The sequence below is a fragment of the Tripterygium wilfordii genome, chromosome 16 (assembly GCF_013401445.1).
Source record: "Tripterygium wilfordii isolate XIE 37 chromosome 16, ASM1340144v1, whole genome shotgun sequence".
NCBI classification, from domain to species: domain Eukaryota; kingdom Viridiplantae; phylum Streptophyta; class Magnoliopsida; order Celastrales; family Celastraceae; genus Tripterygium; species Tripterygium wilfordii.
In genome coordinates, this window is record NC_052247.1 from 118,738 (window position 1) to 132,665 (window position 13,928).

Here is a 13,928-nt window from a genome sequence, read left to right on the forward strand (position 1 = left end):
ATTCAAGGGTCGTTCATAATAGAATGATATGGTTTCGTGATCCTCATATTGATTTATATGTTTAAGATTTGTTCTTTAAAATGATTCCACTATTCCATTCCATGCAAGTTAAATTTACATGGTCAAGCTAATCCATTACATTGACTGCAGCTTCATCAATGGCGTCTGAAATGCACTGCAGCTTTATCAAAGCCACCAAACTCAATCAAATTACAAGCTTAAACGCAGAGAAGAAAATTTAGCATAAAAGGCATAGAAAAGGCTGCAAACACCATACAAAGACAACTCTCTTCGAAGACCCGGCAAGTAAAGCAAAGCCATTGATGAGGAGAGAAATAGAAAGCAAGATTTCTCTCTCTCTTCTCAAGATGTGTGAGATTGAGAATTACTATGAAGAAAAAGATTTGGTGCGAGGCCGCTGTGGCTGTTCCACGTGGCATGATCACACTGGTCTCGACTCTCTTCAATATCGCTCTCATAGTCTCATGAGCCGACGTCCCGGCGAATCCGTATCGTATGCTTCTCTCTAAAATAAACCCCTTTGTGTTTCTCTCTCTATTAGTTCATTTTTGTTTGGTGGCTCTTCTCTCTCTTTCTCGTATCTCTCGTTTGTATCTCTGCAGCTTTGCTTTCATTCTATTACCTAATCCTCCATCTAACCATTCACCCACACTGCCACACAGTCTAATTGGTTTGATCCACAAATACAGGTAGCTTAACTTCTCTATCATAAGGGTACTGTTTATTTCTTTAAGTTTTACTCATTTACTTGTGATTTCGTTGTGGGTATTGCAATCCATCCAATTGCGTAGCTAATTTTGTTTTGTGCTTTGGTGTTCTTTGTTTGTGTTGTTTATTGCTGATATTTTATTGTTCTATTGTTGATTGATGGTGAAAGATTGGTGCTTTGGATTCATTGGTAACCGGGTTTTTGCCAAATGTGTTTGCTTGGTTAAGTTCATGTGCTTTATTGTTCAATTTAACAGTTTATCTGCTGGACTGTTTGACATTTTGTTACCAATGAATTGATTTTGATGGTTTTGTTCATTCAGCAATGAAGCATGTAGTTGGCTTTGGTGCTTAGTATTAAGTCTTCTAGCTTATTTGTTTTTACTTGTAACCTCTCGCATAGTATAGGGTTGTAGGTATGACAGATTGAGGTTTTATGTGGCTCACATGGCTCCTATTTGATGCCTCACTCTAGCTCTGGACATTTTTCTAGGTGCAGTTCACTGCAAATGTTGGCTGCAATTGTAATGTGAGACGTTGAAGAATGAAGGATAATAGTTCAACAAGTAGTAAAATGATTAACAGAAACTGGGTGCTGAAGCACAAACGGAAAAGACTTCTGTGTGGATCAGCTATTTCCAGTGGTAAAGAGGAGAAATCGGTTGCCTTGGAATCCCCCAGGTTTTCTTCTGCCAAACGCAGGGTGAACAATGAAGCAAGTTCTGACTTATCCTTGTCCAAGAAAAAAGGAAATGATGGAGTGAGTTATCTTTCCTATCATTTTCTTTTTCTTTCATCTCTGTATTTGGTATAGTTGTTAATCACAGTACTCTTAGCTTCTCTGTTTGCGAAATAGAATCAGCTGCATTTCTCAGTCGACTTAGTTGATGTACAGTTTTTGTTATAGACATTTGTCTAATATACTTTTTTGAGGTTCTCAACTATAACCCTTTGCTGGAAGATGAAACAATTTAACCACCTGTTTACTTGTGTATATAAATTCTGTCCTTTTCATCTAGGGCCAGAAGTTTTATGGCAAATCATTCTTGAAGAAATTTAACATCACAAATTTTCATGATATACCTATTTTGTTTGAATCAAGAAAATTTTCAAACAGGCAGCAGTACTTCCTGTACTGTCGTGGTTTTAACTTTTAAACTCATTTATTGGGATTTGTATACAGATAGGCCAGCACTTTAACCGTCTCAGCTAGCAAGCTAAAACAATTTTGTTTTTGATTTGGTGTTATCTTAAATTGAAAATCATTTTATACCACATAATATACTTCGTTATAATCATGCACTTTCTAACGGCAAACTGTAGAAGATGTTTGGAAGTTCACATGCTGTTCTCAGCGTGTCGCATGTTGTCGAGAGCCTGGTTTTCAGCTGAAAGTTGTGATACAGCGGTGACTTGAAAGATTGGAAAACATTCCTTCAGAACTAGGTTTTATGAAATCTTACTAACCATTTATTTGGTGGTTGTTAACTATGGGCATTGATCATCTCATTACTTCTTCTTCCCATATCTTCTTCTTCCTTTTCCGTTAATGTGCAAAAAGGTGTTATTCCCTGGCACAACGACATTGAATCAAATCTGTGGTCATCATTACCGAAAATTATGATAGACATTAATGATCATCTGTGGAACATAAAAGGTATTATCTTGAGGAGGTTGTACGGATTCTTAAATTCCTTCTAATTTGTAGTGGAGAACTCAGTCCACCTTTTATTTAGCTAGAATTTATTTACAACTTAATTCCTGACAGTCTGTGATTCTGTGAGTGCTCAATGTCTCTTACCTTTTCTAGTCTAATTTTGTTGTCCAGTATTATTACGAATGTGTGGTCTGTGATCGTGGTGGCAGCTTGTTGTGCTGTGAAAGCTGTCCTCAGACCTATCATATTCACTGTCTTGACCCGCCTCTTAAGGTATGTTTAGTTTATCTTAAAAGTCCAAGTTGATTTGTGCATGATTTTTTTTCTTTTTCTTGATGAATGCAATTGATATTCACAGCTACTCTTCCTTCTCTCTCTCTCTCTCTCTCTTTGTGTGGGTGTTACTGAAGCGCATTCCAACGGGGACGTGGAAATGCCCAAAGTGTTGTCAGAAAAGTGAGCCTTTGAAGGCCCATTTGGATTCCATTTCAAAACGAGCAACAACAAAAACGATCCCAACAAAATCTAGAACTGTAATTCAGTTATCTGGCAATGACAAATCATCCCGATCTTTTGGAGGTTCTATAATTTCTAAGAAAAGGTCTTCGAGCAAAGGCAAATCTGTTTTAATTGATGGAGTGAAACCCTTAAAAAAGATGGAGGATAACTCTCAGATGGATGTATCTTCAAGCACAAACCTTAGTCATCCATCGGTTGGTATGTCAGTTGAGGAAAGTTTGTTATGTGTTAATGCGGATGATGAAAAGAAGCCTGTTGTTATTCCACCAAATTCATCCTCTGAGAGGAAATCAAGTTCTCCTGCTTCTGAAGATCTGTCTCACCACAAACTTGTGGATCCAGAGCCAAATGACAAAATTGAGGAGCAAAAGCCTGATGTTCCTTGTGCTAATGGATCTCTCAGAAGCAAAATCATCCTAGGCATATGTGCCGCCACTAATGAAGATAGAAAAAGAAAAAAAGAAATCAATAAGGTGTACTGTAACAAGAAGCATAGGATCGACAAGGGAAAACATCCTGCCAAAACTTCAAAAAACCGTTTTCCCAAAGCCAATGCTGCAAGTCCTGTAACTAGCAGTTCTCACCAGAAAGGGAAAGCTACTGATCATGAGTTTCCTGTATATTTGTCAAAGTATCATGTTGGAACCAAGGGTATTGATGCTCAGGGAAGAGATGAGGTATTATTTCGTTTTGAATCTTCTATATTTTCTTTTGGGTAGACTCTGAAAAAGGTTTACTCTATTTAGAGACCGCTGTCAGAGCTTATTCCTTGATGCCTGGACTTATAGTGTCGGTACAAGTAGGTATTATATTGATCATACTATGTTATTTTCCTTTTTGTTTCTGAAAAGAGAATGCTAATAAAAATAAAGGATTTGTGGTGTCTTCTATTATTTTCTGAAGTTAATTTTGCTTTTTTTTTTGGATGCAGACATAAGTAAGGGTCATCTAAAGAAGTTCTCAAATGTGCTTCTTTGAAATCTCAGTTTTTTAGTGTATGAATATGGAAGGTTGCATTTGGTTTTGTAAAGTGTTTTCCTTTTTCATTTTCTCAGAAAATAGTTTTGTTTTACATATGATACTACATACCATGTAGTTAATGCCTTTTGGTTTTCTGATTTTTGTACGTAATTTTTTTTTCTTTAGAAGTAGATCAACTTGCTTGTTTCGAGTGCCATATTTGTTTTTGTGCATTCAAAAACAAAATCCCAGAGAATTTTAAAAAAATATCAAAGGCACCAAAATATCTGGTCCAAATGTAATGCTGCTATAGATGCTCAAATGTGCCCAATTACTGTGCATATTTCTTCTTATCCCCCACTACATGTTGAAGTTCTTCATTTCTTAGGGTGTTTTTCTTCTGTCTAAGAAGTCCCTCACATGGTCGTAACTGGTGCTTCTAACCAACTTGGTTGATTAATCTCCCCTCTCTCCTCTGTGTCTCTGTGTGTGTTTATGTGGTGATGTCTCAAATGGTTGTTCAAAATTTTGATGTAGATTTTATTGTCGGAGAAACTATCAGTGCTTCATTGTGTAATTGGTCAGGCTTTGAGCCAAATTTATGAATGGGAAGTTCCTGCTCTTCCCAGCACATTGGAAGGCATATACTCTTCAATGATCATCATAATACAGGAAACCTTTTTTTTTCTTCCTCACACTTCCTCACCCAAAGTGTAATTACGCCCTGATAATGTGATGGTGTCCTATTTGTGTGATTCTAGACACCATATTGACAGAAGATATTGATATATTTTTCAGAAATGAATATTGATGCGGTGGTTATGAGGTCTATCAGCTTGAGGGGTATTTATACAAGAACATTGTCTCCTGCAGAAAAAAAATGCATCATATTTGTCAGCAATTTAGTTGTTTTTTGTTAGCATGATTGTGTTGCTAATGGGAATAGCCTTAAATATCCTTTTGATTGTCCTGCTGGTACAAGTGTTTCCCGTTGTTTATATTCCATGGTTGTTTTTAGTGCTTGTGTTGGTTTTGATCAGAAGTTGTTTTCAGTGCTTGTATTGGTTTTGATCAGAAGCTTCCCAACGTATAGACCGACCCTTTCATCTAGATAAAACATTGATATTTGAAGAGAGTTTTGTCAGTGAACTTCGGTAGGTTAATTTTCTCATGATAAGTAAACTTGTGACGAAGTATTGAATACATACATTCTGTTTTTATGCTTAAGTTATTATTGATGATGATGCTTAAAGTATGTTTTCTGTTATGTATATTGTGTATATGCATCACAGGTCGATCGGGTATTGGGGTGTCGAGTTCGAGGTGGTAATGAAGGCTCCAGAATTCATGTAACTGTTACTGTTGCAGATGACCGCCATTCTGATGGTTTGTTTCTTTCTGAAAGTCAAAAGAGTCTTACAGAAGAAAATGTAGCCAGTAATATTGATTTAGATGTTGAAGTTGGTGAAAACCTTACTGAAGGATGCCACGAGGCCATGAATGATTATGACAAAGAAGAATGCAGAGAGGATGATATCAGAGTGGATAATATTCATGTATACAGAAGGTCTATGAGCAAAGAATGTAAAGGAGGGAACACCAAGGATGTCGTGAATAATGACGATATCGATTCGAGTTCTATAGCTCCAAATGGTGAAGATAGAGATGAGGCAGCAGTAAGTAAAAAAGATTCAGGAAAAAGAAATGAAAAAACAGCAGAGCAAGGTGGTGTTGTTAGTTTGAGAAGTCATGATGCCAATGAAGCTTCTCAAGTATGCGAAACTCATGACTTAGATAAAAGCGGAGATATCAAAGAAGATATAGAAATGAAAACGACGAGTGGTACTGAAAACAAAATCCAGCATTTGGCCATGGCAGAACCTGCCAGTGTAAATGGAGAGATTGTATTGTATGAATATTTGGTAAAGTGGGTTGGAAGGTCCCATATTCATAATAGTTGGATTTCTGAATCCCAACTGAAAGTCCGAGCAAAGAGAAAACTAGAAAATTACAGGGCAAAGTATGGAACAGCTGTGATCAATCTCTGTGAGGAGAGATGGAAGCAACCCCAGCGGGTCATTGCCCTTCGTGCATCAAGAGATGGTACATGTGAAGCTTTTGTAAAATGGGCTGGTCTTCCTTATGATGAATGCACTTGGGAAAAGTTAGATGAGCCTGTTATTCAAAGTTCTCCTCACCTGGTTGATCTGTTTGTTCAGTTTGAAAGTCAGACATCGGAGAAAGATGCTGCCAGGGATGATCCTTCGTTGAGGAAGTGTGGAAATGATATTGTTACTCTTGCAGAGCAACCTGAGGAACTAAAAGGAGGTTCATTGTTTCCCCATCAGCTTGAAGCACTGAATTGGTTGCGCAAGTGTTGGCATAGATTCAAAAATGTGATACTTGCTGATGAAATGGGGCTTGGGAAAACAGTATCTGCTTGCGCTTTCATTTCATCTTTGTATTTTGAGTTTAAAGCACCTCTCCCTTGTTTAGTATTGGTTCCACTTTCCACAATGCCAAACTGGCTGGCTGAGTTTTCTCTTTGGGCTCCCAAAATAAATGTCGTGGAGTATCATGGGTGTGCAAAAGCGAGAGCCATGATTCGGCAGTATGAATGGCATGCTAGTGATCCAAAGGATCTGAATAAGAAAACATTTTCCTATAAGTTTAATGTACTTTTGACTACTTATGAAATGGTTCTTGCCGATTCCTCACATTTGCGTGGAGTTCCTTGGGAAGTTCTTGTGGTTGACGAGGGCCATCGCCTGAAGAATTCAGAAAGCAGGTTGTTCAGTTTGCTTAATTCATTTTGTTTCCAACATCGGGTTCTGTTGACTGGTACCCCTCTTCAGAATAACATAGGCGAGACGTATAACCTGCTTAATTTCTTGCAGCCAGCGTCATTCCCTTCCCTCTCTTCATTTGAGCAGAAATTTAATGATCTAACGACTGCAGAAAAGGTGGAGGAGTTGAAGAAACTTGTTGCTCCACATATGCTACGAAGGCTCAAAAAGGATGCCATGCAGAATATTCCCCCAAAGACGGAAAGGATGGTTCCTGTTGAATTGTCGTCTATCCAAGCTGAATACTACCGTGCAATGCTAACAAAGAACTATCAGATATTACGAAATATTGGGAAAGGGGTGGCACAACAATCGATGCTAAACATTGTGATGCAGTTAAGAAAAGTTTGTAATCATCCGTATCTGATACCAGGCACTGAGCCTGATTCTGGGTCAGTGGAATTTCTTCATGAAATGAGGATAAAAGCTTCGGCTAAGTTGTCTTTGTTGCATTCCATGCTTAAGGTGTTATACAAGGAAGGTCATAGAGTTCTTATTTTTTCACAGATGACCAAGCTTCTTGATATCCTTGAGGATTATTTGAATATAGAATTTGGGCCAAAAATGTATGAGAGAGTGGATGGCTCTGTATCAGTGGCTGATCGTCAGACAGCAATTGCGCGCTTCAACCAAGATAAAAGTCGATTTGTCTTTTTGTTATCTACACGTTCATGTGGCCTCGGTATCAATTTGGCAACAGCTGACACTGTGATCATATATGATTCTGATTTTAACCCTCATACTGATATCCAGGCAATGAATCGAGCGCATCGAATTGGACAATCAAATAGGCTTCTGGTATATAGGCTTGTAGTTCGTGCCAGTGTCGAAGAGCGCATTTTGCAGCTTGCAAGGAAGAAACTGATGCTTGATCAGCTTTTTGTGAACAAGTCTGAATCTCAGAAGGAAGTGGAAGATATATTACGATGGGGAACGGAAGAACTTTTCCGTGATTCTTCTAGCATGGGTGGAAAAGATAATGGTGAAAACAATTGTAACAAAGATGAGGCCATAACTGATATAGAACTCAAGCATAGAAAGAGGGGTGGAGGCCTTGGAGATGTATATAAGGATAAATGTACTGATGGAACCAACAAACTAGTGTGGGATGAAAATGCAATTTTGAGATTGCTTGACCGTTCAAACCTTCAGTCCGGAGCAAATGATGGTGGTGAAGTGCAGCTGGAGAATGATATGCTTGGCTCTGTGAAGGTGAGTATTATTTATCAAGAATCCAAGATTAAAAAAAAGGTGAACAAAGACGAGCTATTACTCTTTTGTTCAATGCATGTTATCGTCATTTTTTGAATTTAAGTGTCTGAGTGTCAAATGTGTTTGTCAGTTGCTATGTGGAATGAAATTGTATATATTAGTTTCTTGTTAACTGAAGATCAGTGCTAAACCTTTGACGTGGTGCATTTTTTTTTTTTTTTTGTGAACCTGAACCTGACCCTTTTTTTAACTACTATACTGCTCCTTTATCTAATGCTTGGTGTCTCTTCTTAATGTATTGGGTAAAACTAGAGAACATTTCATCTTCTTGCCAAAGATTGTGAATTATGCTTTCAGTCTGGTGTGTACCATACTAGGTACGTTTGACATCCAGAGGACCAGAAGACATTTTTCCTAGATTCTAGTTCATTGCCGACCATCATGGCAATTGCTCGGTTAAAGTTTCTTTTGATAAATGATAAGTTTGTTAGAAAATTCCAAGAAATGGAAATGAACCCCAGTGCACAGGAAGCATACAAGAGAACACGAGAAAAATAAAACTGCAATGTCTAGTCTAACATTGATTAATTCTTAGTGTATAAAAAGATACTTCAAAAGGTAAAAGTTAAAAAACTCTGTTTTCTCTTTCTACTTGTATGGTAAATTTTTGGTCTATGTCAGGTTGCACATGATAATTGTTTGACTATTTCTCTTGGTTTTAGTTTCGCTTTCATCTTCTTTACTTTATTTTTCAGGTTTGTGTGAGTTGGGGGGTATTTTGTGTGGGGTGAGAGAGCGTGTGCTTTTCTCTTGTTTCTCGAGTAGATCCTGTTTTGGCCGTGAATATCTCTCATAGTTATGTGTATATTATTCCTCAGAACATTTTCTAGTTTCTACGAATTGAAAATCTGTTTGTGGCGATAACGAATAAAGGATTTGGAAGTTGGAACCCTCTTTCTCTTGACTTTCTGATAATTTTTGTTCTATTATTTTGATAAGCAGTCTTTGGAGTGGAATGATGAAACAACAGAAGAGCAAGGAGGTGCTGAATCACCAACTGTTGTAGCTGATGACATCTCTGTCAAAGATTCTGAAAGGAAAGAGGACAATTTGGTTACTGTAACTGAAGAAAATGAATGGGACAGACTTTTGCGATTGAGGTAGGATGTTTTCCTGCAGTCACGCAAATAAATCTTCTCTTCACTTATATGTCATCAACACTCTGAATTTTGAAATTTTTTTGTTATTTTGTTCTATGTAAATGAAAAAAGGCTCTTTTCACCATTTTTAGTTGAACTCTATGTTAGGATATAAAGTTAACTTGATGATCAAGCTCTTTGGGACAAAGGCTTTGGTGATGATGATGATGTTATGGAGCGGTGCTTTTTCACCGTACTTAGTGGAACTCTATGTCGAATTATAGAGTTCAATTGGATGTGTCATGGGTTCAAATGCTAAATGAAATGAAAGCTACATTACAGCCTTAAAAAGTTATCAACTTGTTAGCAAGGCATAGAGTTTTGCTTTTATGGGTTTTTGTTTGGGTTTGTGATACTTTTATGGATGACTGTTGGCTACCTCCCTAAGCAGGGAGAAAGAGGAGATGTCAGTTTCCTTGGTGGTAAAAAGTAGAACACTCACGCGGTGGTGCTTGCCTAATTATCTAAAGTAGCATTAGAAGTAAACTAGAGAGGATATCCAAATCCAGATATCTCCTCTTAGAAACTTTTAACTATTGGAAATCTAGAAGTAAACTAGAGAAGATGTCTAAAAGCAGGCCGTTAATGTGGCAGGAAAAGTTGCCAGACTTAGAGAATGTGTCCTCTTTCGTAGATTCCATTATTACTGTGAATCTATGATGAACTGAATTGCCCTGTGTTTTGGAATGCATATGGAAAATTTATTTTTTCTTTTATTGGGTTTCTAGATGGGAGAAGTATCAAAGCGAGGAGGAAGCAGCTCTTGGTCGAGGGAAGCGTCAGAGAAAAGCTGTTTCATATAGGGAAGCGTATGCTGCGCACCCAAATGAAACGTTGAGTGAGGTATTACGCTTTACTTCCAGTACCAGAGCATATGGTTCTCCATTCACAACATTTAAAAAAAATAAAAAAAACAAAGATAACAAATATAATTCCCATGGCATTTTTGCAAAGTCAATGATGCTATGTGTTTGAATTTTATATTGCTAATGAAGGCAGGACTCAAAGGGTTCTCTGTAAGACATTGTAAAATCTTCACTTTGTGACACTGTGCCGACTTTTTCTTTCTTCCTTTTACTAGCTGGTCTCCATGGTTCTGAATGTAGGTTTCCTCTTCTCTCTGCTTCACCCTGGTTTCTTTTCTTCTTCTCTCCCAAATATTCTCTCTCTCTTGGCTTGTTTTTCTTCAATTCCAATCTCTCATCCAGCTTTTTCTTGTTCAACATTCATTTTTTTGTCCTTCATGAATTTGTTTCCATCATGCTTATTTATTAGTCGTTGCAAATGTTAATGTGTCACAGCCAAGCGGTGGTGAGGAGGAAAGAGAGCCAGAGCCCACACGGGAATATACACCTGCCGGACGAGCTCTAAAAGAAAAATTGTAAGCTCAACTTCTTTTCAACTATTCCACTGTGACAAATGCAGTTAACATACCCAGTGAACGAAACTTGAAATTCTGGCAATATTGAGATGAATAATTTAAATTGTGGAGAATTCTTAAGATAATTAAATTCTCAAGAAAAGTTTATGGACAAACTGCTGCGTCTTAGATATTAATATAGTATTTCTGGATAATTATGAAAGGATTTTGCAATTTTGGGATTTCGTGTCATGAACAGGCTTTGCTCTGCAAATTTTAGATTACTGTTTTCTGATAAACTCGATATATCCAACAGCTCGAAGCTCCGTGCCAGGCAAAAAGAGCGCCTTGCTCGAAGGAATGCAACTGACAACACTGTTCTTAATGAGGGTGTCGCTGTACCCAAATCACTTCTTGAATGCCCTTCCTCCAATTGCAAATATGGGGATCTAGCTGCTGAATCTGCTCAGGATAGGGAGAAAGCTTCAGTGGTTGACATGGAGCATGGCAAACCTAAGCAGCCATTAGATACTCTGAATATCAAAGATGATTCAAACTTTAGGCTTGGAAAACTGTCAAAGAGCAAAATGGGCAACCACTTGGATCTTCCTGTTAATTCTCTTGGTCACATGTCTCCTGACAACCTCCTCCTTAGTTACCATCATCAGGGCCGAGTCTACACACATTCACTTCCTCCTAGCAACTTGTTACCAGTACTTGGTCTATGCGCTCCAAATGCTCCTCAGTTAGAGTCTTCTCATAGAAACTTTTTACGAATGAACGGCAGGCAAAGCAGGCCAGCAACTGGACCGGATTTCCCATTCAGTCTAGCTCCTTGCGGTGGATCTTCATTAGAGCCAGAAGTGAAGAAGCATGAGGCTACACTAGACAAGCTAAAATTTCAGGATTCGTCGGCAGAAGCGATGCAACGACTTCGAAGTAGCATTACAGATAGTTGGCACCCACTTAGTCCGGTACCTGTTCCATAAATATTTTCTGATACTGAATTCTTAGCTTGATGTATGCGAAGAATATCATTTCATTGTTTTCCCTGCAGTATCCTCCAGCTATCTCACAAGGAAAAGAGCCAGATCGTTCAGAAAGTTCGGGTTCAAAATTTGCTGCTTTTCAGGAAAAGATGTCATTTCCAAACTTACCTCTTGATGATACATTGCTTCCCATATTTCCGCTAGGTGGTAAAAGAATTCCAATTGCACCTCATGACTTATTGCCTAATCTATCATTAGGCAGCAGACCTGGAGCTGCCAGTGACACTATACACGACCTTCCAACAATGCCATTACTGCCCAACTTGAAATTTCCTCCTCAAGATACTTGGTATAATCAGCGTGAGAGGGAAGTGCCTCCTCCATTAGGTCTGAGTCAGATGCCAACGACTTTTCCACCATTTCCTGAAAATCATAGGAGGGTGCTGGAAAACATAATGATGAGGACAGGGTCTGGATCTAGCAACTTGCACTGGAAGAAATCAAAATCAGATGGTTGGTCTGAAGATGAACTTGATTTCCTCTGGGTTGGCGTTCGCAGACATGGGCGGGGAAATTGGGATGTCATGCTTAGAGACCCTAGGTTAAAATTCTCCAAGTACAAAGCTTCAGAAGATTTGGCAGCTCAGTGGGAGGAGGAACAACTAAAGATCTTAGAAGGGCCATCTCTTCCAACACCAAGATCGATGAAGGCAACAAAATCTACCAAATCTTCCTTGTTTCCTAGCATTCCCATTGGAATGATGGCACGGGCATTGCAAGGAAGTAAATTTTTTCGCCCACCTAAGCTTCAGCCTCATTTGACAGACATGAAATTGGGTTTTGGTGATCTGTCTTCGAGCTTGCCGCGTTTTGAGCAGTTCGATCTGCATGGTTCTCAAAATGAGCATTTTGGACATATTCCAACTTGGGATGCAGACAAATTCCAGGTGACCTTTGCTGGAGATTCCTCAGTTGCACCTTCTGATGGGCGTGGGACTTCTTCAAATGTCCCCGCCGAGAAGCCATCCCTGCTTAATTTGTTTGGAGCTGCCAGCCTGGGCTCTCTAGGTCTGAATAAATCTAGCTCTCCTGATTCACTAAGAAAGGAGGATGAACTTGGTGCCATGAAGCACCGTAAGTTGCCAAGTCTCTTGGATAGATCATTGAATACTTTGCGTGGTTCTCTCAATAATGCAGCAAATGATGAGTCCACCAGCTCAGAGCTGCTCTTTGACCCAGATAAAGTGCTGAATCTTTCCCATTTGAAAGGGAAGGAAATAGTTGGAAGTAATTCGAAGAACAAACTGCCCCATTGGCTTCAGGAAGCCGTGAGTGCTCCTGATAAACCACCAGATCCAACTCTGCCACCTACGGTATCAGCAATCGCTCAATCAGTTCATATATTGTATGGAGAAGATAAGCATACCATACCGCCATTTGTAATACCAGGCCCCCCTCCTTGCCTACCAGAGGATCCGAGAAGGATCCTAAGAAGGAAAAGGAAGCGCAGGTCAAAAATTTCTGGGCTTACCCCTCCAGAAAAGGTCCAAGGCGGTCAGAACTCTCAAACCAACCCACTTGGCACTGAGAATGCTTCAACCTCTATCCCATTGGCACCACCTTTTAGTCCTCCTCCACAAGCAGTGGCTGGAACTTCAGGGCTTCCATGGTTGAAATCAGACCTAAATTTAACTGTTCCCAGTTTAGATGTCACAAATGCATCTTCGTCCTCAGCTTATTCAAATCTGCAGAAGAAAGCAAGCAAAGGATTGACCCCATCTCCTCAAGTGCTTCAATTGGTGGCATCCTGTGTTGCCCCTGGCCCTAGTTTTCCATCTGTTTCTTGTGTAACTAGTTCAGGATTCCTCGAGAGCAATCTATCATTGCCAAAATCTGTAGACCAAGTTGGATTTTGTGACACACACAGTGCACTGGAGATAAATAAGGATAATCGAAGTTTGCCTGTTGATGAAGAGGGTCTGGCTCCAGAGGTGAGAGCAGACCAGCCTGATCCCGGGGAATCAAGCAAGACTCGGTCTGATCCACTTGAGAATGAAAAGCCTGACATGGGGGAAATTTCATCGGAGGGTACAGTTTCTGATCAACCTGTAAGTGACCATGAAACATAGCTCAAGTATGGAGCGAAAATACCAGATCTTATTCTTTCCTGATACCAGAATTCAGATTTTTCAGCGATATGAGCGAAGTTTTGTAGGCACAAGTCAGAGAGTGATAAATTAGCTTCTGTATAAATCATAGGACAGATTTTCTGTATGTAAAGAAACTGTAAAAGAAAATGAAAATATAATGATGTTGTCTGTTTGTCTTCGCTTCTTATGGTGTCTGTAATTGTAGAGAGTTGCTAGTTTCATTGTAGAAGTTATGGTGACTTTGTGATAATGAACTAATATCAACCGTATTTTTGCTCATAGAGACAAATGAAGTACGTACTGATGA

The 13,928-nt window shown here is 39.0% G+C and overlaps 1 protein-coding gene across 4 annotated transcripts; it reads left to right on the forward strand.

Annotated features, from left to right (window-relative positions):
• The first annotated feature begins 118 nt into the window (after positions 1-118).
• Positions 119-13,928, forward strand: LOC119981144 (protein CHROMATIN REMODELING 4-like). 4 transcript variants are annotated; one of them, XM_038824182.1, is made up of 11 exons: positions 119-514; positions 684-710; positions 1,223-1,489; positions 2,558-2,659; positions 2,797-3,582; positions 5,158-7,923; positions 8,926-9,083; positions 9,851-9,965; positions 10,424-10,503; positions 10,799-11,456; positions 11,540-13,928. In XM_038824182.1, exons 3-11 carry the CDS (start codon positions 1,274-1,276, stop codon positions 13,598-13,600), a joined length of 6,942 nt encoding a protein of 2,313 aa, XP_038680110.1. In that variant the 5' UTR covers positions 119-514; positions 684-710; positions 1,223-1,273; the 3' UTR covers positions 13,601-13,928. The 4 variants fall into 4 exon arrangements, with proteins under 4 accessions (XP_038680110.1, XP_038680109.1, XP_038680107.1 ...); XM_038824181.1 differs by having other exon boundaries at positions 119-710; positions 1,229-1,489; XM_038824179.1 differs by having other exon boundaries at positions 120-710.